Source organism: Manis pentadactyla, chromosome 14, assembly GCF_030020395.1.
Source record: "Manis pentadactyla isolate mManPen7 chromosome 14, mManPen7.hap1, whole genome shotgun sequence".
Taxonomy (NCBI): domain Eukaryota; kingdom Metazoa; phylum Chordata; class Mammalia; order Pholidota; family Manidae; genus Manis; species Manis pentadactyla.
Window position 1 is genome coordinate 76,972,088 of NC_080032.1, and position 26,765 is coordinate 76,998,852.

The following is a 26,765-nucleotide window of genomic DNA, read 5'->3' on the forward strand; positions in this document are numbered from 1 at the left end:
ATAAAAATAGAGATTTTTAAACTACTATAGGCTCTTAAAAGAACTGTTTGTATGCTAATAACACAGCAAACTTTAGAAATTTTTTCTTGCATGCTCAGGTCTTAGTTATTCAAGGCCTGATTATCTAATTTACAGCCTACACAGGAGCCCCACTTCTGGTCCTTAGCGTTTTACTCATCACTTTTTGCTCATTCATTTTTATCAGAAAGGTATCAAAGAAGAAAATATTTCATATCAATCGATTTCTACTCCAGTATTTTCTTCAAGCAGAAGTTTTTGATTCTTATGGTTCAACTCTTAGACTAAAACAAGAACAATGCAATCCTAGCTGTATTTAACTTATTTGTATTCAGAAAATACAGAAAGCCAAACATTTGTGTAAGTAGATGTAAGGAAGAAAGCAAGAATAAAAATAAGAAAAGTGTTAAAAAAAACTCCAAAGCAAACATATTTTAAGTGATTTGGTATCATTTCAAGAGTCCTACAGATTCCACCATTCTCTCCAACAATTACCCCAGCTTTTCACTGTTGCCTGAAATCCCTACAAGTAGAAATGAAGAATGTAATTCCCCAATATCACTATTTGTGTCCCACTCACTTCAGCATCAGTGTAGCTACCTGCTCAAAGAATTCACTTTGAGAGTTCCCCTGGATTCATACAAAGCTGAGAAAATGAAAGCAGTTTTTTTCACAAAATAATGCAATACATTTTTAGCAAAAACATCATTTTATTGGCATTTTCTTGGTCCAAGTATTTTACTGGATTCTATAGACTCATAGGTTGAGGCACAGATAATCTGAATGTTATCTGTCTGACATATAGGTTATTTAAACAACATCATCAATGATTTTACTTAGAAGGAAGTAAGAAAATCCAGGAGACCTAGTATGGCCCCAATGGGCCCATGATTTTCCTTTAATACAGAAAATAGTCATGCAGATTTTATTGAAGAGTTTTTCTTTCTTCTGTCTTTCTATAGTATCACTTTATGACTTCATAGAAGCATGACATTCTAATAATTAAGAAATTGTAAGTAACTTAAACTATTCTCCAAACTCTATTATTGATTGGCTTTGGTAATAACATCAATTTCTAGAATCCAAGAATCAGAAAGAAAAATTAGAGTGCAAATTATGGAAAATGCTGAGAGAAATTCAAATTGTTCTTTGAAACTGGCAGAGTAGTATGGACGTTGCATCTATCTTCATGGCAGGAGATCCATCGAGGTTCCACATAATAGAAAAGAGCACAAGTATATCCATAAAAGTCCAGGTGGTAAACTCTACAATATTTTAGCAAAATAAAATAAAAATTTTTAAATAGAAATTTAAAAATATTTTAGGAAGAGAGTAAAGACATGGTGAAAGCCAAGAGCATGATTAGTTGTCTTATTAAGGAGATAATAACACTGAAAAGTTTTTAAATTGATAAGCAAAATATAAATGTAGCTAAGAAATTCAATAATCAGGTTAACCATTGTAAAGACGTAGCTTTCAAAGCAACTGCAGAAAATCCAATATATTACGGTAGTCCCTTTTTATATGCAGTTTCACATTCCATGGTTTCAGTACTCATGGTCAACTGTGGTCCAGAAACAGGTGTGGTCCAGACATAGTGTCAGAAAGCCAGCAGTAGCTTAGTGCCATGTGACAATGCCTGAGTCATTCACCTCACTTCATCTTATCACATAGGTCTCTTATCATCTCATATTATCACAGGAGGAAGAAGGGTGAGTACAATACAAAAAGATGTTTTGAGAGACAACACCCATATAACTTTTAATACAGCATATTATTATAATTGTCTATTTTTATTATTATCATCCGTATATGTTGTTACTCTTTTACTCTGCCTAATATATAAGTTGAACTTTATCATAGGTATATGTGTATAGGAAAAAAACATCATCCTATATATATATAGGGTTTGGTACACTGTGTAGTTTCAGGAATCCAGTAGAGGTCTTGGAATGTACCCTTTGTGGGTAAGGTGGGACTACTTACAATGGAAAGCAAAAAGAAAGTCAAATGAATAGAATATGTGAAATAAAACTGTCCAGAAATGTAAGTGAGTTAAACTCAACAGCTCAGATTACAAAATCAGGTGTAGCAAACTGTCTGTGAAGCAAAATGGAAGACTAGAGATAAAGGAAAGGACAAAGATACAAGCAATAATGAAGCAAAAGCTAGAACTGCAATTTTCAAATGAAACAAAAGAGAATTCCCTGAAAGAAATGAGAGAAGTGAAGAAGAAAATTAAGTGGTGCTAAAAATAGAAGTAGAACAATTAAAGGCATATTTGCTCCCTAAAATATAGCCTCCAAATCTTTAAATTTAAAGACCAATAGACTCCAAATAAGTAAACTTAAAATTTTCTGAGAAATACATCAGCAAATTTTGAAGATTTTAACAACCATCTTGAAAAAATGATGGATTAAGCAAACAAAAAACCAGTATAGATTTACCAGATTTAGATAACTCAATGAATTACTTCAACCAAAAAAATAGGAGAACTGTATACCCAAACTGTAGAAGCTAGGCATTCTTTTCAAAAACACATGAAACACTGAAAAACTGACCTAGGGCCCAAAGAAAGTCTTGATATTTACCCATATCTTTCAGATTATGTTCTTTGAATATTAAAAATGAAAATAATGAAAGAGTACCTATAGAAAGTTCTTGTTGATATGGAAATATACACCACTAGTAAATAAATTTTCACTTGGTTAGGCAAATCAAAAAAAATTTATGAATAGTCAGAAATAAACTTCACAGGAAATACTAGTCAAGGCATAGTAATATTTGGAAGGAAATGTATGATTTTCTAGACAATCAAAATGAACAAATGATGTAAGAGTTAAGTTCAAACTGTTGGATAAAGGAAAACAGAACAAATGCCAAAGCAAAAAACAAATGAGTAAAATAAAATTTAAAAATAAAGAAAAGAAATACATGAAATAAAGATGAACAAAACTAAAAATTGATTCCCTAAAAAATAAACAGACAAGCCTATGGCAAAAAAAAAATGATCAAGAATAAAGACAGTGCAAATAAACAAAATACAGAAGGGAAAACTTTCCAGATACGTCAAATAATGTAAAAATAATAAAGAAATATTATCTAATATTTCTGTATACTAATAAGCATACAACAGGTGTAAGCAGATATGGAAAATGTGAATAGACACTAGCAATAAGTGGAAATAGTAATCAAATATCTCTGTCCAAATTAGCAAAATAGTTTTACATGTGAATTTTATAAAATTTACAAAACAAATTTTTAATGCAAGTAGTTCCAGAAATTTAAGAATAGAAAATTTACCAATTAATTTTATGAGAGTAGAATGATACCAAAACAAATAGAATAAAAAGTAATAGTTCTGTTTTATTTGTCATGGTAGATATAACAATTTAAAATAAATTGTTTAAACAAATCAAATCACATATAAAAATGTATTATGACTAAGTATGCTTTTTCTCAGAAATGCGAACAGTTCATCATAAAAATATGCATCATTTGATTTCACTACATGAAAAGTACTGAACAGGAAAAATCACAGATGGCTTTTTCATAGATGCAGAAAAATAGATTTAATAAACTTTAATTCTATTTTATTATTAAAAACTCAGAAGCAAGATGAAAGTACTACAGTTGACCCTGGAACAACCTGGGTTTGAACTGAATGGATCCAGTTATACACAGATTGTTTCCAGTGAATATATTGGAAACATTTTTGGAGATTTGTGAAAATTTGAAAAACAACTGGCAAACCAGTAGCCTAGAGATATCAAAAAATAAAAAGAAGGGATGTCATGAATGCATATACTATATGTAGATACTAGTCTAGTTTATCATTTACTACCATAAATATGCACAAATAATATAATAAAAAATGAAATTTATCAGAACTTACACAGATGGTGCATGGTGCCTTCACAGTTGAGAGAAATGCAAGCAAACCTAAGGATGTGGTATGAAATCATAACTGCATAAAATTACCTGCAGTACATAGTGTATGATTGTAACAATTTGTAGCCACATCCTGTTACTACTGCGGTGAGCTCAAATATCATATGGACTTCAAAAGTCCTGTGATGCTAAGCACCTCTGCATGAGTAGTTTGTGTTTCCAGTTAATTGTGTATCATAATAAAAAGTGACCTCTCACAGTTCTTGTGTATTTTTTTAATCATATTTACTGCAATACCTAAACCTTGAATAACACCATAGGGCCCATATGAAGCACCACCAGTGATTCTGGAAGTGATCCCAAGAAGCACAGAAAAGTCATGACATTACAAGAAAAAGCTAAATTGTTTGATCGAGGTCTACAGCTGCAGTTGCCCAGTACGTCCAAACAAATAATCCAGCATAAGGACCATTGTAAAAAAAAGTCAAGTCATGAAGCCATCACTGCAGCCTACCAGCAGGAAACAAATCCTTGCACTTTTTGCAAAATTCATCTCGTATTGAAAATGTAACTTTCATGTGGGTGTAGGATTGCTATAAGAAACACATAACTGTCAACTCTAATGTGATCTGAGAAAAAGTGAAGTCATTATAATGCTAACTTAAAGCAAAGAGGTGAAGGATGTAAAGCTGGAGAGTTTAATGCCAGTGAAGGATGGCTTGATAATTTTAGAGATTTGGCTATGAAAATATCAAGACAACAGATGAAGCCCTCCTGCCGGCCAAAAGGCAGCAGATGAGTTTCCAGATGTTATTTTAAAAATGATTAAGAAGAAAGGATATCTGCTTGAACAGATTTTTAATGAGATGAAAGTGCCCTATTCTGGAAAAAATAAGTGCCACAGAGCACAGTTATTAGTAAGGAGGAGAAGCAAGCATCAAGATTAAAAGCAGAAAGGCATAAACTAAGTCTACTTTTTTGAGCACATGCACTTGGGTTTACAATAAGGACCTCACTTATTTATAAAGTGGCTAACCCCCAGCCCTTGAAGGAAAATGACAAACATCAGCTGCCAGTCTTTTGATTGTACAAGAAGGCCTGGACAACAGAATCCTTTTTTCTTTTTCTGGATTGGTTCCATCAATTAGTCCCTTAGATCAGTGTCATAAGGACCTTTAAAGCTTCTTACTTATGATTTCCTATATGGAAAGGATTGTCAGTGCGATAGAAGAGGACCTCAATAGAGAGAACCTTGTGAAGTCTAAAGGCATCTTACCATTGAAGATGCCATCGTTGTTATAGAAAAAGCCATGAAAATATCAAGCCTGAAACAACAAATTCCTGCTGGAGAAAACTGAGTCTAGATGTTCTGCCTGACATCACAGGATTTATGACAGACCCAATTGAGAAGTCCTGAAAGAGTTTGTAGAAACAGCGAAAAAAAAAAAAAAAAAGGTGGGGCAGTGAAGGTTCCAAGATACAGATCTTGCAGAAATTCAAGAGTGAATAGATGCCACGCCAGAGGAATTCACAGAAGCCAACTTGCTGGAGATGAGTGCCTCCGAGCCCAGTCCAGACGAGGAAGAAGATGTAGAAGGAGCAATGCCACAAAGCAAAGTGACATCAGACCGTCTGCCAGAAGCATTCCAGTTCTTCAAGACCGCTTTTGACTTCTTTTAAAACATAGGCCTTTCTGTGATATGGACTGAAACCACAGCCAATTGGGAAAGAAGGACTGCTACTGTACAGACACGTTTTTAGAGGAATAAAAGAGCAAAACGGTCAGACAGAAATTACGATGTATTTCCATAAAGTTACACCGTGTGCCTTCCACGTCTGCTTCCCTTTCTACCTCCTGCACCTTTCCAGCCCTGCCATCCGAGACAGCAAGACCAGCGCCTTCTCGTTCCCTCCTTCTGCTTTCTCCTCGGCCTACCGACCATGGAGATGACCAGGATGATGGTCCACTTCCACTTAATGAATAGTAAGTATCCCCATTATATACAGTTAATAAACTTACCCGCTGTTTACATCTATGGGTGTCTTCATATGAAAATCTAATAACTGTGTGGCAAGAAATGTGAGACACATTTGTGTCTCATCATCATCATCACCTAAGCATTCATGTAGAACATAATGTGTGAGACTTGTATGGAAATGGACTGTTTATCCTTCTATAAGCATAGGGTGACATATAACATAACATTAATAATGAGTTAATTTTCTTATTGTTTGATAACTTTGCTTTCGTTACCATACAGTGGCCTCTCTCCCTTGCAATTGGAGAAACCATGTTATCAGCCTGTCATCACAGGTGAGTGGCTTTTTAAAAAAATATTTCCAATACTATATTATAAATATAGCTGTAATACTGCCATGAGATTTTTGTAATGATTCATTCATTCATGTATAGGCTAAGCTACTGTGAAGCAACCGTATCGATTATATTGGTCATATGGTTACACTAATCATATTGCTGTTTCTTTGTTATCAATGTATGAATTGTTATTCCTGTAACTGAACGTGGGAATTTCTTTTTCCACATTATCTTCTCATTTTCAGTATCTAGTGTTGGTAACATGTATAACATCTGCAGTGTTTTTTATCATGTAAGACAATATTGATGTTAGTACTGACAGAGTTGATTCATCTAAACAGATGATATAAACTTATGGTATAAATACAGCATAGTCCTGCAAATACATTTTCTCTTCCATATGATTTTCTTAATAACATTTTCTTTTCTCTAGCTTACTTTATGGTAAGAATACAATGTATAATACATATACAAATTATGTGTTAATTGACTATGTTATTGGTAAGGCTTCTGGTCAACAATAAGCTACTAATAGTTAAGTTTTGAGGGAGTCAGCAGTTACACATTGTTCAAGGGTCAACCGAATACTAAACATATACAGAAGCATCATACTTAATGGAAAAGTTGTATATGGTTCCCATTAAAATTAAAAGAACAGAATACTCACTATAGTTCAACACAATTTTGGAGGTCCATATTGATGCTATAAGGAAATTTAAAATGCCTAAGATGTGTAAGGCTTAGAAATGAAGAGATAAAATTCTCTATCTTTCCATAAGTCTACATAGGAAACCTAGCAAAATCAACACATTTTTAGAACAAATAAGAGAAGCGGCTGGATTAAAAAGTAAACTTAAAAAAATCAACAGCATTCCTTTAAATCAACAACAACTAACTAGAAAACATAAGAGAAAATAGTGACACATGGATATGTACATATTTGTAATTGTAAATGATACCAATCTGTGTGTGTGTGTGTTTGTGTGTGTCGTGTGTGTATGTGGGGTATCTAAAAGAAAATCTGAATTAATGGAAAGATATTCCATGCTCATAAATATTTGATATCAGATTTTCTCCCATTCATCTATGGCATCCACACACAAAGTTAGTCAATACTCCTGTGTGAGTATAAAGATTCATACATCAATAGACATAGCAATTTAGGAAGAAAAGAATAAATGAATAGTAAAGGTGACAGTGGTGGGTGAGTAAGGAAGATATTAACATATTGCAACATCAAAGTAATAAAATCAATATGGCATTGGTATGAGAAAAGACAAATAAAACTATGAAACAGGATAAAAGTGAACAGTTGGCCCATGTAATTTTAAAAACTTAAGATGTGGAGGCGGAGCCAACATGGCGGCGTGAGTAGGACAGTGGGAATCTCCTCCCAAAAACATATATACTTTTGAAAATACAACAAACACAACTAGCCCTAAAAGAGAGACCAGAAGACACAGGACAGTGGCCAGACTGCAGCTACACCAGCGAGAACCCAGCGACTGGTGAAAGGGGGTGAGATACAAGCCCCGGCCCGGCGGGACCCGAGCGCCCCTCCCCCCAGCTCCCGGCGGGAGAACAATAGGCAGAGCGGGAGGGAGACGGAGCCCAGGACTGCCGAACACCCAGCCCCAGCCATCCGGGCCAGAGCGCAGACACAGTACATGCCCAGGGGGCCCTGGATACTGGGGGAACAGGGAGTAAGACCTCTGAGCGGGTGCTGAAGCTGATGCCCCTGTGACAAAGAAAAGCGGGGGCTTTTTGAAAGTCTTAAAGGGACAGGGACTTAACAGCTTGACGGAAACAACCCAGGTCACAGTACAGCAGCTGGAAACTACAGGGAAAACCGGGTGCACTAACCCCCTGGGCAACAGCTCTGAGACCCCTCACGGAAGCAAACAGTCAAGCAGCCCCCCCATCCATCACCCCACCGGGCGCTGCGAAAGCAGAGAAGCAGCCTGAGACAAATTCCGCCCACAGAAAGGGAAATTTCTCCCTTCCGGCCAGGCAAGACACAAAGACCCACTCTACACGCAATTACCCAACACAAGCCACTAGGGGTCGTAGTTGCCCCAGTAAAGAAAGGCCAGTAGCAAGTGAAAATTTTGGCCCTCCCAGCTGACAGTCAATAGCACCTGTCAACATGAAAAGGCAAAAAAATATGATCCAGACAAGACTAACCCAGACAGCTTCAGCATCTGCTACATCTTCCCCTGAGAAGGAATCTGGGGAGATAGATTTAGCCAGTCTACCTGAAAAAGAATTCAAAACAAAAGTCATAACCATGCTGATGGACTTGCAGAGAAATATGCAAGAACTAAGGAAGGAGAATTCAGAAATAAAACAAGCTCTGGAAGGACTTCAAAACAGAATGGACGAGATGCAAGAGACCATTAATGGACTAGAAACCAGAGAACAGGAACGCAGAGAAGCTGATGCAGAGAGAGATAAAAGGATCTCCAGGAATGAAAGAATTTTAAGAGAGCTGAGTGATCAATCTAAAAGGAATAATATAAGAATCATAGGCATTCCAGAAGAAGTAGAGAGAGAAGAGGGGATAGAAAATGTCTTTGAAGAAATAATTGCTGAAAATTTCCCCAAACTAGGGGAAGAAATGGCCTCTCAGACCACAGAGGTACACAGAACTCCCATGACAAGGGATCCAAGGAGGGCAACACCAAGACACATAATAATTAAAATGGCAAAGATCAAAGACAAGGACAAAGTATTACAAGCAGCCAGAGAGAAAAAAAGGTTACCTACAAAGGAAAACCCATCAGGCTATCATCAGACTTCTCAACAGAAACCCTACAGGCCAGAAGAGAATGGCATGATATATTTAATGCAATGAAACAGAAGGGCCTCGAACCAAGACTACTGTATCCAGCACGAATATCATTTAAATATGAAGGAGGGATTAAACAATTCCCAGACAAGCAAAAGTTGAGGGAATTTGCCTCCCACAAACCACCTCTACAGGGCATCCTACAGGGACTGCTCTAGATGGGAGCACTCCTAAAAAGAGCACACAACAAAACACCCAACATATGAAGAAGGGAGGAGGAGGAATAAGAAGGGAGAGAAATAAAGAATCATCAGATTGTGTTTATAATAGCTCAACAAGCGAGTTAAGTTAGACAGTAAGACAGTAAAGAAGCTAACCCTAAACCTTTGGTAACCACAAACTTAAAGCCTGCAATGGCAATAAATTCATACCTTTCAATAATCACCCTAAATGTAAATGGACTGAATGCACCAATCAAAAGACACAGAGTAATAGAATGGATAAAAAAGCAAGATCCATCCATATGCTGCTTACAAGAGACACACCTCAAACCCAAAGACGCGCACAGACTTAAAGTCAAGGGATGGAAAAAGATATTTCAAGCAAACAACAGAGAGAAGAAAGCAGGTGTTGCAATCCTGGTATCAGACAAAACAGACTTCAAAATAAAGAAAGTAACAAAAGACAAAGAAGGACATTACATAATGATAAAGGGCTCAGTCCATCAAGAGGATATAACCATTATAAATATATATGCATCCAATACAGGAGCACCAACATACCTGAAACAAATATTAACAGAACTAAAGGAGGAAATAGAATGCAATGCATTCATTCTAGGAGACTTCAACACACCACTCACTCCAAAGGACAGATCCACCAGACAGAAAATAAGTAAGGACACAGAGACACTGAACAACACACTAGAACAGATGGACCTAATAGACATCTACAGAACTCTACATCCAAAAGCAACAGGATACACGTTCTTCTCAAGTGCACATGGAACATTCTCCAGAATAGACCACATACTAGGACACAAAAAGAGCCTCAGTAAATTCCAAAAGATTGAAATCCTACCAACCAACTTTTCAGACCACAAAGGCATTAAACTAGAAATAAACTGTTCAAAGAAAGCAAAAAGGCTCACAAACACATGGAGGCTAAACAACACGCTCCTAAATAATCAATGGATCAATGACCAAATCAAAATGGAGATCCAGCAATATATGGAAACAAATGACAACAACAACACTAAGCCCCAACTTCTGTGGGACGCAGCAAAAGCAGTCTTAAGAGGAAAGTATATAGCACTCCAAGCATATTTAAAAAAGGAAGAGCAATCCCAAATGAACGGTCTAATGTCACAACTATCAAAATTGGAAAAAGAAGAACAAATGAGGCCTAAGGTCAGCAGAAGGAGGGACATAATAAAGATCAGAGAAGAAATAAATAAAATTGAGAAGAATAAAACAATAGCAAAAATCAATGAAACCAAGAGCTGGTTCTTCGAGAAAATAAACAAAATAGATAAGCCTCTAGCCAGACTTATTAAGAGGAAAAGAGAGTCAACACAAATCAACAGTATCAGAAATGAGAAAGGAAAAATCACAACAGATCCCGCAGAAATACAAAGAATTATTAGAGACTACTATGAAAACCTATATGCTAACAAGCTGGGAAACCTAGGAGAAATGGACAACTTCCTAGAAAAATACAACCTTCCAAGACTGACCCAAAAAGAAACAGAAAATCTAAACAGACCAATTACCAGCAACGAAATTGAAGCGGTAATCAAAAAACTACCAAAGAACAAAACCCCCGGGCCAGATGGATTTACCTCGGAATTTTATCAGACATACAGGGAAGACATAATACCCATTCTCCTTAAAGTTTTCCAAGAAATAGAAGAGGAGGGGATACTCCCAAACTCATTCTATGAAGCTAACATCACCCTAATACCAAAACCAGGCAAAGACACCACCAAAAAAGAAAACTACAGACCAATATCCCTGATGAACGTAGACGCAAAAATACTCAACAAAATTTTAGCAAACCGAATTCAAAAATACATCAAAACCATCGTACACCATGACCAAGTGGGATTCATCCCAGGGATGCAAGGATGGCACAACATTCGAAAGTCCATCAACATCATCCACCACATCAACAAAAAGAAAGACAAAAACCACATGATCATCTCCATAGATGCTGAAAAAGCATTTGACAAAGTTCAACATCCATTCATGATAAAAACTCTCAGCAAAATGGGAATAGAGGGCAAGTACCTCAACATAATAAAGGCCATCTATGAAAAACCCACAGCCAACATTATACTGAACAGCGAGAAGCTGAAAGCATTCCCTCTGAGATCGGGAACTAGACAGGGATGCCCACTCTCTCCACTGTTATTTAACATAGTACTGGAGGTCCTAGCCACGGCAATCAGACAAAACAAAAAAATACAAGGAATCCAGATTGGCAAAGAAGAAGTCAAACTGTCACTATTTGCAGATGACATGATACTGTACATAAAAAACCCTAAAGACTCCACCCCAGAACTACTAGAACTGATATCGGAATACAGCAAAGTTGCAGGATACAAAATCAACACACAGAAATCTGTGGCTTTCCTATATACCAACAATGAACCAACAGAAAGAGAAATCAGGAAAACAACTCCATTCACAATTGCATCAAAAAAAATAAAATACCTAGGAATAAACCTAACCAAAGAAGTGAAAGACTTATATTCTGAAAACTACAAGTCACTCTTAAAAGAAATTAAAGGGGACACTAACAGATGGAAACACATCCCATGCTCATGGCTAGAAAGAATTAATATCATCAAAATGGCCATCCTGCCCAAAGCAATATACAGATTTGATGCAATCCCTATGAAACTACCAGCAACATTCTTCAATGAACTGGAACAAATAATTCAAAAATTCATATGGAACCACCAAAGACCCTGAATAGCCAAAGCAATCCTGAGAAAGAAGAATAAAGTAGGGGGGATCTCACTCCCCAACTTCAAGCTCTATTATAAAGCCATAGTAATCAAGACAATTTGGTACTGGCACAAGAACAGAGCCACAGACCAATGGAACAGACTAGACAATCCAGACATTAACTCAGACATATATGGTCAATTAATATTTGATAAAGGAGCCATGGACATACAATGGCGAAATGACAGTCTCTTCAACAGATGGTGCTGGCAAAACTGGACAGCTACATGTAGGAGAATGAAACTGGACCATCGTCTAACCCCATATACAAAAGTAAACTCAAAATGGATCAAAGACCTGAATGTAAGTCATGAAACCATTAAACTCTTGGAAGAAAACATAGGCACAAACCTCTTAGACATAAACATGAGTGACCTCTTCTTGAACATATCTCCCCGGGCAAGGAAAACAACAGCAAAAATGAACAAGTGGGACTATATTAAGCTGAAAAGCTTCTGTACAGCAAAAGACACCGTCAATAGAACAAGAAGGATCCCTACAGTATGGGAGAATATCTTTGAAAATGACACATCCGATAAAGGCTTGACGTCCAGAATATATAAAGAGCTCACACGCCTCAGCAAACAAAAAACAAATAACCCAATTAAAAAATGGGCAAAGGAACTGAACAGACGGTTCTCCAAAAAAGAAATACAGATGGCCAACAGACACATGAAAAGATGCTCCACATCGCTAATTATCAGAGAAATGCAAATTAAAACTACAATGAGGTATCACCTCACACCAGTAAGGATGGCTGCCATCCAAAAGACAAACAACAACAAATGTTGGCGAGGCTGTGGAGAAAGCGGAACCCTCCTACACTGCTGGTGGGAATGTAAGTTAGTTCAACCATTGTGGAAAGCAGTATGGAGGTACATCAAAATGCTCAAAACAGACTTACCATTTGACCCAGGAATTGCACTCCTAGGAATTTACCCTAAGAATGCAGCAATCAAGTATGAGAAAGATCAGTGCACCCCTATGTTTATCACAGCACTATTTACAATAGCCAAGAATTGGAAGCAACCTAAATGTCCATCGATAGATGAATGGATAAAGAAGATGTGGTACATATACACAATGGAATACTACTCAGCCATAAGAAAAGGGCAAATCCAACCATTTGCAGCAACATGGATGGAGCTGGAGGGTATTTTGCTCAGTGAAACAAGCCAAGCAGAGAAAGAGAAATACCAAATGATTTCACTCATCTGTGGAATATAAGAACAAAGGAAAAACTGAAGGAACAAAACAGCAGCAGAATCACAGAACTCAAGAATGGACTAACAGGTACCAAAGGGAAAGGGACTGGGGAGGATGGGTGGGTAGGGAGGGATAAGGGTGGGAGAAGTAGGGGGGTATTAAGATTAGCATCCATAGCGGGGTGGGAGAAAGGGGAGGGCTGTACAACACAGGGAAGACAAGTAGTGATTCTACAACAGGTTGCTACGCTGATGGACAGTGACTGTAAAGGAGTATATAGGGGGGACCTGGTATAGGGGAGAGCCTAGTAAACAAAGTATTCGTCATGTAAGTGTAGATTAATGATTAAAAAAAAAAAATGCAGTTCCTATGTGGTGACCTCTAATGAGTTCTACACAATGATATAAAGGACATATAAAAGTGTAGGCAAAGGGTCTGTTTGTGTTTATACAGAGGATCAAAGCCTAATTTGGCTACCCCGAAAATGAACTAAGATACGATATGAAAAAGAACTTCCAACATCAGCACTCTCGGGAAGACTCATGACAGAAGATGAACAGAAAAAAAAGAAAAAAAAAAAAAAAAAACCCCAACAAAGATCCACACACTGTCACAGGTATAGATGCACTCATCCCACCAGTTCCTGGACTTGCCACGGGAATGAGGAAGGAGATATCTAAGCTGGCCTGTGCATACAGTAAAACAAAAATTGGACTGGATCTATACTGTTGGAACTCAACCAAGAATTAGGAGAAGTGCAAATTGTAGCACTCCAAAATCTTACAACCACAGACTATTTATCGTTAAAAGAACATATGGGATATGAACAGTCCCCAGGAATGGGGTGTTCTAGTTTATCTGAATTCTCTCAGACTGTTTAAGTTCAGTCGGACAATATCCACCATATCATAGATAAGTTTTCACAAATGCCTAAGGTGCCTAACTGGCTTTCTTGGTTTCACTGGAGATGGCTGGTAACTACAGGTATGCTTTGGTTAGGTAACTATATTCCTATTATGTTAATGTGTGTGCACAATTTAATTAGTCGTTTAAAACCTATCCATGCTGAAGTTACTCTACAAGAAGATATGTCAAAGAAATAATCAATCTTCCCAGGTTTTCTTCTGCCTGCTACTTCTGTAGCTTTTCTTCTTCCTACCTAATCACAACCTTTAAATAGAACTCGTGCCACATGTCGAATTTACCGAGTATCATAATTCTTCCAAGTGGTAAAGACACCTCAAGACAAATGCTGGGCATAGAAGCCACAGGGCATAAATATGCAAAGAAGTAAAAAGCTAACCTTTTCAAACGATAAGGCTTCTCTCTCACTTACCAACTTCACATTTCCCTGTATGGCCCTGGAAGATGACTGGTTAGCCAGAGACGGGTAAGATTCCTCAAGGGAGGAACAACCTAAGACAGGCACAGTCACAGGGGGCCATCTGGTGAGAAAATGGGGAGCAGCAGAGGTGAGGCTTAGAACCTCCCCCCTCATGTTCTGAGAGAAATCTTCTGCATACATGGATGTTTATTGCCCTCGTCTAGTGCGGATTAACACATAGTCTACAGGCACACACCTGATCATCTACATTTGCTCTCTTACAACACTAAACTCTGTTTTCTACCTTTATCTCGTATCTACCTACCACTTCAGCATTTTATTAAAAATAATAATAATAGAGAAATGTGGTATCCACATATAAATCAGGTTTAAAAATCAAATGAGTATTCATATTTGAACTGACTGTTTATAGTTCATAATGCATTAACAAAACCGAAAGTTTCTGTGATGACTACCCTTGCACTGTTCACCATGTAACTTATTCACTATGTAAGAATTTGTACTCCATGTAAGAATTTGTTCGTTATGCATCAGAAGATTGGAGACTGACGAAAATTGGGCTTGGGGTGGATTAATGATTGTGCATTGAGTACTGACCCCCCTATACAGAGATTTGTTGTGGTTAACAACTATTTGATCAATAAATATGAGAGATGCCCTCACTATATATATATATATATATATATATATGTATATATATATATATACATATATATATATATAAACACACTTCCAATTGTAAAATAAATAAGTAACCGGGATGTAATGTATAGCATAAGGAATATAGTCAAAATATTGTAACAACTTGGTATGGTGATACCTGGTACCTAGAAATATCATGTATATAAATGTTGAGTCGCTGTGTTGTACACCTGAAACTAATGTAATGCAATGCTGTTGTCAACTACCCTTCAATTAAAAAAAAAAAAAATTAAGATGTGATAAAGGCGGCACCACAAATTAACAGAGAAAGGACCCCTTATTTATGCTATGATGTTGAGAAAGCTATTTTAGCTAATGGAGAAAAATTACAGCGAATGTCCCTCTCCCTTGCACCACACATAAAGACAGACTTGAGGTGGTTTATAGAACCATATGTAAAAGATAAAGGTGTAAAGCCAGTAGGATAAAATGTAGGGGAATATTTTTACAAGTTAGGAATGTAAAGATGCTTTCTACTGTGACTCCCCAACACACAAACCCTAAGGCCAAAAGATGGTTAGATTTCAGTACAACAAAATCTAAGATTTAATTTTATAAAAGATACTGTGGGAAAATTAAAAGGACTAGGAGAAGATAATTATATCACATAAATAATATTACATTCATATCTATAATGTATACAGTAATCAACAAAATCAACAAGAAAGAATACAGGAAATATAATTGAAAATGGTCAAAGACAATAAGCATCTTGAAGCAGAGGCCCAAAATTGCTAGAAAAAAGTTTGAAGAGAGAGTTAAACTCACTGACTCAAGAATTCATGTATTAAAACATTCAAGAGCTACCATTTTACAGCCATTGAAATAGTCAAAGTCAGGAAGTTACATAATGCCAAGTATTAGTAGGCTCTAAAGAGGTAGGAACTCCAATGTATTGATGGTGTGAGAATAATTCATAAATACTAGCAATATTTGGTGAGTTTATATATTCATGTGCCTTATGAACCAAAACAGATTTATGACAAAACACCATTTGTGTGAATATGAAAACACACACATACAAAAAAAACCTAAATGTTGTGCAAAGGAAAAATATGTTTAAGAACATATATCTATAATATTAATGTGGGTGCTTAGGGTGAGAGGAAATAGGGAATGGAATGAAAAAAAAATACAATAAAACAAAAGAGAAACTTTACCTCAACCTGAGATGATGTGCTATGGACTGAGAATGATGATTAACTAAATTCTGCTTCTGAGTTCCAACAAAAGATGAAAAAAGAGAAAATGCAAACTTTCCTTTACAAGGCACATTTAGGATTGTTGAGTAGGCATGAGAAATGCTGTAACTGAAAAAACACAGGTGTAATAATATACCTGTTTGAATCCCCAAAATCAAAGAGCTCTGCCATTTCCTGGTTAGAAAGGCCTTCATCATTGATCTCACAATGCTTTGAAGAAAACTGAGCATTTATTATTATGTCCATTTTGTATTAAAGAAAAATGGGGCTCAACAAGATCAAGTGACCTGCCTAATGCACTGTACATAGTAGTTGGTGAAACTAAAACATCTGAAAGCTTTACACCCTGCTGTGCTACAGATTGAATCATGAAATGACTGCTGGGCAACCACTCTTTACCTACCAAAATGACCATTTTATGTAAACTACACTAAAATATACATGTGTCTCTTTTTGTGTTAAATAATGAAAGGTTCACTGATTTAACTCTAAGAATTAAGGAAGGATAGATAGGGAGGGACATGCCAACAGATGAACATTTATATTGCTAACTGTAAAAATCTTCAAAACTCAAGGCTTTATGTGAAACTCTTAAGAAATGATAAATTACAGCACTAAATTCTTAGATACAACGTGCTCCAAGTGACTTTCCTAGAAAAAGTTACCTTATGAAATGACCCCAAAGGAAACTAAATAAAGGAAATAACTTTTGTACCTTAGCAGAACCATATATCCAGGTATGGCAGATAAAGAATAAATGAAACTGCCAATCGCAGATAAGATTAAAAAGTACTGCAACATCATGGAACAGTCATGTCCTTTATCACACAGCCCAAGAACTGCAGATGAATTTCCTGATGTCTGAATGCAGCTACAATTTTGGAACACCTGTCAAAAGATAATATATTAAGAAAGAAAAATCTTGAAAACAAATCTCACATGTTTTCTACATTGCCAACTAGATCAAGATGGAGACTATTTATTCCCTTTATTCTTATCTCTTGTATGGTGTCTCTTAGGATTATCACACAAAATAAAACACAGAAGGGTTGTTTCAGAAAAATATTTCTTTCTTTGTATGCAGAGTGAATTTGCAATGGCTCAGCTATCGTAATCATGCTTTTTAAAAATACACACCATTTTGCCACAACACTAAGTAGGACAAACAAAATTTCACAATGCTAAGTTGAAACATTTAGATACTTACATATAAACAAAGCTTTGTTTCAAAAGAATATAATTTATTTCAAGAACAGAATAAAGTCAACTCTTTTTGAATTCTTATACATTTCCAGGTTTTAATAAGAATCAAATTTTATTATTTACTGTTTTCACCAACCAATATTATAAGTGTTTTTTTAGGCAAGAAAACTTCCCTAATCAAGTCTTCTCAAGAAGCTGTCAGAGTGTGAAAAACATAGAAAGTACACACATACGCATATGTGTATATAGAGAAAAACAAAAGAAGAAAAACCAGCAAAGCAATTGGCTGAATAATTGAGATCAAAACTGCCAACTCTATCTCCGTGATAAAAATATTTCAGTCCAGAAATATTATATCAATTATATAATAATTGTAAATAATTTTTAAACAAATGACCTGAGCAGTAATATCAGTTGCTATGAAATTAAGGATCAGTGGTTAGACTCTGCGAAGGTTTAAAACAAGCCTTGGGAATAAAAGGTAAATCAAATGCATATATAAGAAGGAACTTATTTTTTCCACACAAAAAAAACTTTATTTGGTTTTGAGGAGTGACTAATTTTACTTTCTCAATGTGGGTCCCTGTTTGTAGTTGGAAACTGCCAATGCTGTGCATGAAACCAAAGTTCTGTTAAAAAACAGGCCAATAGGTTGTGTTACCATGTTTATTCCTAGTCCAACAGATGAATCACAACCAGCAAGACAAGCTGACATATACGACAAACCGTTGTTTCCACACACAGGGTCCCATATGTTAGTTGGGCAGTTGCAATCCATGTTGCAGTCAGCAAGGATGGCATTTTCTGCATGTAAATCTTGTTGCGTTCTGAAATGATTTAAAATAATGCCCTGGATATTGAAAGACTGTTAGAACATTTTTTCCCCCTTTGCATCTCAATCCACAATTATGTTTCTTCTCCTCCCCAAAATCAAAACAGAAATCTATCAATCATCAGTGTGTGGCTCAGATACCGTGTCTCTGGCATAAGAGATTCCTGTTTCAACAGTAACCACATAGCTGCTTTTCCAATGATTTCTTTCCGATAAACAAATAGCCAATAAACAAGCAGCAGAGGAGTGCTAATTATATGCAAGATATTTTTCCAGGTATATGAGACTCAAAAGTGGGGATGACCTCATCCGTGTAGTTGGTGGAAAGTAACCAGAGAGATTATATTTTATAAAAGCAATTTCAAGGACTCAAGATTTGAAGATGAAAATCTGTAAATTCAGTTTATAATGTAGACACCAAATACATATTAGCCAGAACCATAACTACTTGAGTAAACAAATACATCCTTTCAATATTAAAATAACCTAGTGGTCATCAAAATGGCAACATGAGTTGTTTCTGACCTTAGTCCATCCCAAAGGAAGACTAATTAGCAGCTATCCATAGACAAGACACCATTTTGAGAATCCCAGAATCAGGGCATGAGGGTAAAGCACCTAAAAACCAGAAGAATCCTAAAAACCAGAAGGATCACATTAGAAAGGTAGGAGTAGCAATTACACTGTGATCTAACTGTTCCTCCTCCAGACTGGCACAGCACTGCCCTGAGAAGGCTCCCAGTGGGAAAGACAGCCCACGGCGGATGCAGAGCTCTCTCAGCACCGTGTGACACTCCCAGGACGCCCACTCAAGTCGCAGCTCACGGGGATCACTGGGACAATCTGTAGAGCTTGACCACTGGGAGCAAAACCTTCCTCTAAGCCCAGATAGTCCTCAAAATACAAGTCTAAAACTACTCAGTGACAGAGACATAACTAAACAAATGAAATACATGAATTTATATGTGAATTAATGTTATCACATATTAGGGTAAAGCTGTGCTAAATTTAAGCCCAATGTGGAAACATAAAGGTGATTGAGACTATATAGTCAACTCTTAATTTTACCCATTTACGGGAATATAAAATATATGGGTAACATATCCTAATACAACGTAAAACTATTGGTAGTTTCCTTGGTAACCACGTTACCATCTACTAGGGTATCACAAAGACAGACACACACACCCATGTGAAATCACAAACTCATTAAATCTGTGATATGTTCCCAACTTCTCCAGTAAGTCTAGAGCCTGGATAGATTGGTTATAATTGACAGATTGAGGAAAGATGAGGAACGACCATGTATTCCGTCCAATTAGCTAATGATCTGATCATGGATAATCATTGTAGAAAATAAGTTATTAATTGTTTAAAGAGTATAACATTCATTAGAAAACAACATACCCCTTATAAGAGGTGGTCATGCCAGCAATGGAAGAATTATCACAAATCATGAGAAAAGACAAAAAATAGAGAAAGTACTCAGTTAAAGAGAACCAACATCCTATGTGGGCAGCTTGTTTGACAGTGATCTTGAATTTCTTCATAATTAAACCACCAACTATATATCCAATGCATATTGGAGGCAAATTATAAACACCTGTAAATGCAAATAAAATGTTATTTACAAAGTGACTTAACAAAGGAACCAATATGATCACTCTTTATCTAATAATGTCTTACATGAGAAACCATTTAAGTCCAACTCACAGTGAAGAAGCCTAGTTGACTTTTCTCTCCATTTAATTACATATTCCATACAGAGAGATTTTTAAATGTCCTACAATGTCCAAATATATTTTAAAGATTGGTATTATTACCATTCATTTAATTAATTGCAGTAGGTTATAAATGTCTCGTAGGCAGGTATCATCTCTTTGTTAAGATTTAGGTAGGAGTGACAAGTCAAAGTTGACCAGTAATTTATTACTTTCCATTTTTGGAGGGGAGGGTGGCAATATATGTATATAATTTATGACTTATAAATTTTGTAGTTGTTTGTTCATCCTGGTTGTTAAGAATTTGATTTACCTCCAGGTACTTTAAAGTGTCACTTTACTGAGCCTGTGGTTGTGAAGCGTATTTACATCTCATGTTTTGATGGTACTCACAGGCACTCTCCCTCCCTCACTGCTGCCCCAAAAAAAAGAGGAAAAGGAAAAAAACAGTCCTAGGTTGCATTCTTACAATGCTAGGGCCTGCTCACTGAATCACATTCTTGGGAGAGCTTGTTAAACAACCCAGTCCTGATCCCCACACCAGAGAGTCTGATTTAGTACGTCTAGGGTGGGCACCCGTATCTGAACTTTAAACAAACACTCCAAGTGGATGCAGGTTGTCTAGGAAATTCATTTTTTGAAACAGTAAAAAGAGCCCCGGAGAAGCTCCGGGTGGGAAAGAGTCACTGGAATTAGTATGGTGGCAGGAAAAGCAGAATGCGTGAACTGCAGAGACACCTCGAACCACCAGGAGAAGGATGGAACTAAGTTAGGAGGAACACAGAGCTCATGAACTGGAGCCTGAAGAGTAAAATCTGGGAGAAAAACTAATAGTTAACTGTTTCTTTTTACATTAATGAATCGCCTATCTGAAAATTGTATCTAACTTGTGCATGCTCCAAGATTTCCACAAATATTATGATTTTGCATTGTGACAGGAGAAAGAGCAGAAGAGAGAACCCCAGGATTTCCTGGTTTCTTCCCTTCCCTACTATTTATTGATTTCCCTGAAGCATGGAAGGGTGAGATGTACCAGAGGCAGAAATATCCTAACAATTTCAATTTAAAAGTTTCCTAGACCTATCTTCACACTTCACTATTTCACAGGAAAAAAAATGTGGGTTACTCATGTAGAGAACAATACACATACCAATTAGAAAGATTGCTTCTGAAGCTGATCTTCCATATTGCTGTTCCATATATTTAGGCATGAAGGAAAGCATATTAACAAATGCATTGAACTGTATCACACTTATTATTATGAAAAGCATGTAAATTGGGTTGCATAAAAGACTTTTCATGAATGGTAAAAAATCTGAAATGAAAAAAGAAAACAATGTCAAACTAACTCTGCTTTGCATCTTATGATTGACTTCTGAAACATCAATCTCCCCTCCAAATTATGTTTTTCTGTTTTATAATGAACAGATTATTAATTATTTTTACCTCTTGAAAGCTAAAGTTATATACTTTTGGTAGCTTCTGTAGCTGACTGGGTAGGGATCAGAGCACAATAGTTTTGCCTCCACTAAGCTATTACTGTGTGTTAAGGAAGAACTACAGTATTGTCTGTGAAAACCAAAATCTTGCCTGTTTGTACCATTTCCTTTTTATCCTTTTGCCTTCTAATAATACCTTCTCTTCTCTAGATATCATCTAGAAAGAAAGATGCTTGTTCTGTTGTCTAAAGTCAGGAAGGAAATCAATTTGATAAAGCAGTTCACACTCAGTTGTTAATGTTATCATTCCTGAACATTTAAAATGAAAATAATCATGGGCATTCAAGGGACATAAATATTCACAAGTACCAGGTATTTTTCTGCTTCTTTGCAGGAACAGTTCAGTAATTCTGTCAATGATTTCACAATAAGATACACATTAAAACTACCTGAGGATCTTTTAAAATACCAACCCCCAGGTCCCTCTCTCTGAAATCCTGATTCATCAGGTACGTGCTAAGGGCTATGTAAATGATTTATCCAAAGCTTTTACCTCTGTGTGTACTGACAGCTCAGAGCCAAATCTGTAGTCCATCTCTAGGTCATTTTGTCACCACTTGAGGTCAAAGTCTCACATAGTTCGTTTTCCCTTTTCCTACCTTCATATCCTCTGTCTTGATTTCTTTACCTACTGTGTATATTCTGCTTGATTAACTGACTAAAATCCATTCTGGAACAAAGTATTATTAAATTAATTGTAACAGGAGAAAGCAGATCTTAATAACTTAATACAAGGAAAAGAAGTCTAGCTGTAGATTTCATACGTATGCATCCAGTACATGGCAGGGAAGAGAGTTGCATTCAGAGCTCTCTGGGGCTTTTCAAGTCACCCATGTTTGGTGACATCTCTGTCCTAAGAGATGAGTCTCAGTAGCTCAAATTTCTTTTCTATATGTCTTATCCTAAACTCAGATCACTCCTAGTTTTGAATATTGATCTTGCAGATCACAAAACGATATTCTATGCTAAAATTCACTATCTGTCTACATCAGCCTTGTGAGAACAGTTGTTAATATCATCATGACAGATCTGAGAATTTGCAAGATTCTGAATGGTCTTCTAGCACTCTGAGAAGTGTTATGTTCAATTGTGGTTTAAGTGAATTTGTCATTGTTAATAAAAATTCTGTACGAATTGATATCATAATTTATGGGTGATGGTAGCATGGCAACATCAATAATAACACTCATATTAGCAGCAGTAATAAAAGTAATATGTGCCAGATGCTTATTAGTTACACGTGATTCTATAAGTACTATTATTATCCCCTTCTTTATCTAAGGAAACTGAACACCTCCCCACCTTCTAAATGACTATTTTTCAAGAATGTCAAGGCCCAGGCCACACCTCATACTAATTAAATTAGACTTCCTGGGACTACTACACAATTTTCAGGCATCAGTCATTTAAAAAATTTCCCAGGTGAAAAACATTTCCAGTATATGGCCAACTTTGAAAATCAGTGCTCTTGAATACTAAATACATAGATTACCTTAGCTTAGTTTCCCACAGAAACACCTTTTATATATTATACTTTGTCCTTTTATTAAGGATCTATACAAGCAAAAACAACAAACTGTTATATGAAATATGCTCCTGCATTTGCTGGAAAACAGCTCTGTGGTTCAGTGCTACCTGTATCACACATCATATAATAGTTTTTTCTTTTTCTACAATGTGTTAACTTGGAGAACAATTTCTGTTTAAGAATTATGAGTCTTCCCTCTATCAAATATACAGAATTTTCTTTTACTGTTTTCTTTTACTGCCTTAAATTACAGGAAGCTCACAGTTAAGCTAGTATTTTTGGTTTCAAAACTATTCATTTGTCTTGGATTAGTGTATTTTCTTCTCTTCTTGTTCTTAGTTTGAATTTCTTTTTTATTTTAATGAGGACTTTGTTCTCTGTAAAATAGATTTTTTAAAGCAAATGAGACTAAATAAATAAATGTATTGAGTACCAAAACTGACATAAAATTTCATATAAATGTTGAGCTGAGATAATTCACCTTCCAAGTTATATTGTTTATTTCTAAGTAGTAGCACAGGAAGAATCAGACTAATTAGACATTATTGACTGCTGACCATGAGTGACAAGTTGTCTTAATGCATATTATCATGTCAGACTAAAATACAGATATATCTACATAAAATACAAAAGTAAATTATATAGTATTTAAAATTTTTGTGTGATTGCCTTTAGTGATTCCAGCCTTTTCCTTCTTGACCTCTTCTTGTTTCTCCTTTTTGTCATTTTTAATGATGTCAGCATCATCCTCTAGTCCTTCCTTCGGAAGCGTTTTGGGCAAAAAGAAAAAAGGAATGGCAGTGAGCACATTCACTGCTGCACAAATCAGAAAGCCAAACCACCATGCACCAACCCAACGAGTGTCAGTGGGAGTTATGGTCAGATTATCTGTAAAGAAATATACACATTTTTTATTAGCTTATATGTCATTACTTCCTATGTGAACTGCAGAAAATTATTAAAATTACAATTCTCAGGTTCTATCCAAGTATGGCATTTGTATACAGTTCAGACATTCACAAAATTTGTCTGGCAATCTGTGGTATTACAGTATTATCTAGCAATAAATTACTCTGGCTACTTGTCCTATTACGTAAGGAATTTACAAATAGGTACCTACTAAATAACTACAATGTCTTTTTAATTACCTACAAATGATTGTTTGATTCAAAGAAATTCAAACCTATGTGCTTCAATCTTTTGAAATGAAGAGATGTGATGGTCGGGCAACAGAAAGAGCACTGGACTTGGAGTCAGAAGATCAGCATTTTATCTCTCTTTCCTGTTCATTGCTTTGAAATATTTAAAAAGCCATCTAAAACCCTCCCTGTCAGTTTCTACCCCGGGAAATTGGAGTTAATCTACCTAACTGGGGGTCAAATAAGGCCATGATTATCTGTGATAACATACCTGAAGAGGCTTTGTGTATTCTAGGCACTATGTAAATAGGGTTTATTGAATTACCTGTATCCACAAATCCAGTGTCAACATAAACATTTGCACAGAATGACGCTAGCAGAAGTCCAATCAAAGGACCAATGATAGCTCCTGTTTCTATTAACCCTAAAAAAAAAGGAAAATATAAAGTCACAGTATCGTTATATACCTTCATAAAGTGTCCTAATTCCATGAAGTCTGCAGACTGAATTGTTTTTGCCTTAGTTATTTTGCCTTAGATATTCACTTTGTAAGAAAATTAAACTTGGTGCACACTGAAGAACTTTGTTTTTGTACATGGTGAAAAAAGAGTCTTATAATTTACAGCCACTCTCTCTAGGCCTCCCCATTATTTTACATGCCAGGCCACACAGGGAGAGATTTGCCTTAGTAGCCTAGACTGGGATCCTGTTATGGACAAAGTCACAATAGGGAGCAAGAGTTTTTTGATGCTTTCCATAGTCACATAGTTAGACGAATTCTAAAGCAATACCATGTTATGGTAAAATTCTTGTGCCACATCCCTCAGAAAATCTTCACTCCCAGATCTCCAACTTGAAACTTCCTCTGGCTATATCCTCACTATTCCTGATGTGTCCCTTCACTTTTATCACCATCTCCTTTTTATCCTCCACATTATTACCTTCCATTTCCATCAGGCCCCTCTGTCCTCCCAACTTCTTACTCCTCTGGAATTTCACCATCAGTTGTTTCATGACTTGTTGACAACTCAGAATCTATGCTCAGACCTTCCTGCTCACTGAAAATCCAAACATGAGCTTCAACTTCTTCCTTTCTACTGCAGAATACGTCTTTGCCCATTGTCTCTACCTGTCCACAGCTCCACAGCCACGCACGCCCGTCTTCTTGATCTCCTTCTATCTCCTCTGAGGTCTTGCTCAGCCAGTACTCCTCACACCGTGCTTGTTCCGTCTCCTCACCCACTGATTCCAGGACCTCAGACTCACCCTGCTTTCTGTCCTTTCACTACCCTCTGCCTCTCCTTCCTCACCTCTGCTCACTCTACCCAAATCCTTCCACATTCTGCTCAAAAGACTCTCAGGTAGCACCAGTGACCTCTTTGCCCCTCATCTAATGTCCTTTCTTATCCTCCTAACTAACTCTCCACGTCATTTGACATTGCTAACTTCTCTTTTGACATTTTCCTGGTAAGAACTTCACAAAAGCACACATTTATTATGTTACTTTTCCCCTTATGCCTACTCTTTTGCTTTTTCTTCCTACTACTTACTCACTAAGTAGACATCTTCCCTAGTATTTTATCCTAGGATCTCTCGCTGTATATATGGCTTCCCATGGCAACTCATTTCTCCCTCTCAGTTTCATTTTTTGTCTCTGTATAGATGATTCTTCAAACTTTATTTCTAGCTTTCATGTTTTCTCCTTCCACAGCCATACATGGAACCCTTTTCTTGATATATAGTTATTTAATCATATGTACCCACAATTTATTTATATCATTTTTTCAAGTTTATTTTTTCAAATGTAGTTACTACCCATATATTTATCAAATTTAATCGATTTATAATGGTGTGGTTTTTTTATATACTATCCCTTATATGGACCATGTCTTATTCATCTTAATACATAAATTATCACAGTTATTTCTATATGTATGACACTCTAGTCTTTGCTGAATAAAGAAAAGCATATTATAACAAAACATTTGTTAATTTATTTCAGGTGAGCATTTATATTCTTTCAATGTAAGTATGTAAAGGGATGTGGAAAGACTGAATGGAAAAACACTAAAAAAGATCATTGTGAAATTAATGAGCCATCAAAAGTGCCAAAAGTTGCTTAAGGTAATGACTCCTAAATATTTCAATCTATCTTGATTATGTGTAGTTCCATTCCTATTTTCTCTCACCCTCTTTAACTTTTCTGTTTTTAAAAGATATGTCTCTATTAATAGCAAAATGTCCCTATACTCAAAGTTATCATTTTATAAACAACAAATGGAATAACTAAAAAATATAAACAAGCTATATATAATGAATAAAGAATATTCAAGAGACTGCAAGGCAACATAAGAACATAGATC

At 36.2% G+C, this 26,765-nt stretch overlaps 1 protein-coding gene across 4 annotated transcripts in view; it reads right to left on the bottom strand.

Moving 5' to 3' along the window:
• The window catches only part of SLCO1A2 (solute carrier organic anion transporter family member 1A2), a 120,324-nt gene that overhangs the window by 4,921 nt on the left and 88,638 nt on the right, over positions 1–26,765 (bottom strand). For all 4 annotated transcript variants that reach the window (XM_036889505.2, XM_057491714.1, XM_036889504.2 and 1 more), the window contains exons 7-12: positions 24,728–24,826; positions 23,933–24,151; positions 21,387–21,551; positions 19,923–20,118; positions 18,345–18,510; positions 17,196–17,368 (exon numbers count right to left, since the gene is read on the bottom strand). In XM_036889505.2, coding sequence (XP_036745400.2) covers positions 17,196–17,368; positions 18,345–18,510; positions 19,923–20,118; positions 21,387–21,551; positions 23,933–24,151; positions 24,728–24,826 — 1,018 coding nt within the window. The remainder of the gene's footprint in view (positions 1–17,195; positions 17,369–18,344; positions 18,511–19,922; positions 20,119–21,386; positions 21,552–23,932; positions 24,152–24,727; positions 24,827–26,765) is intronic.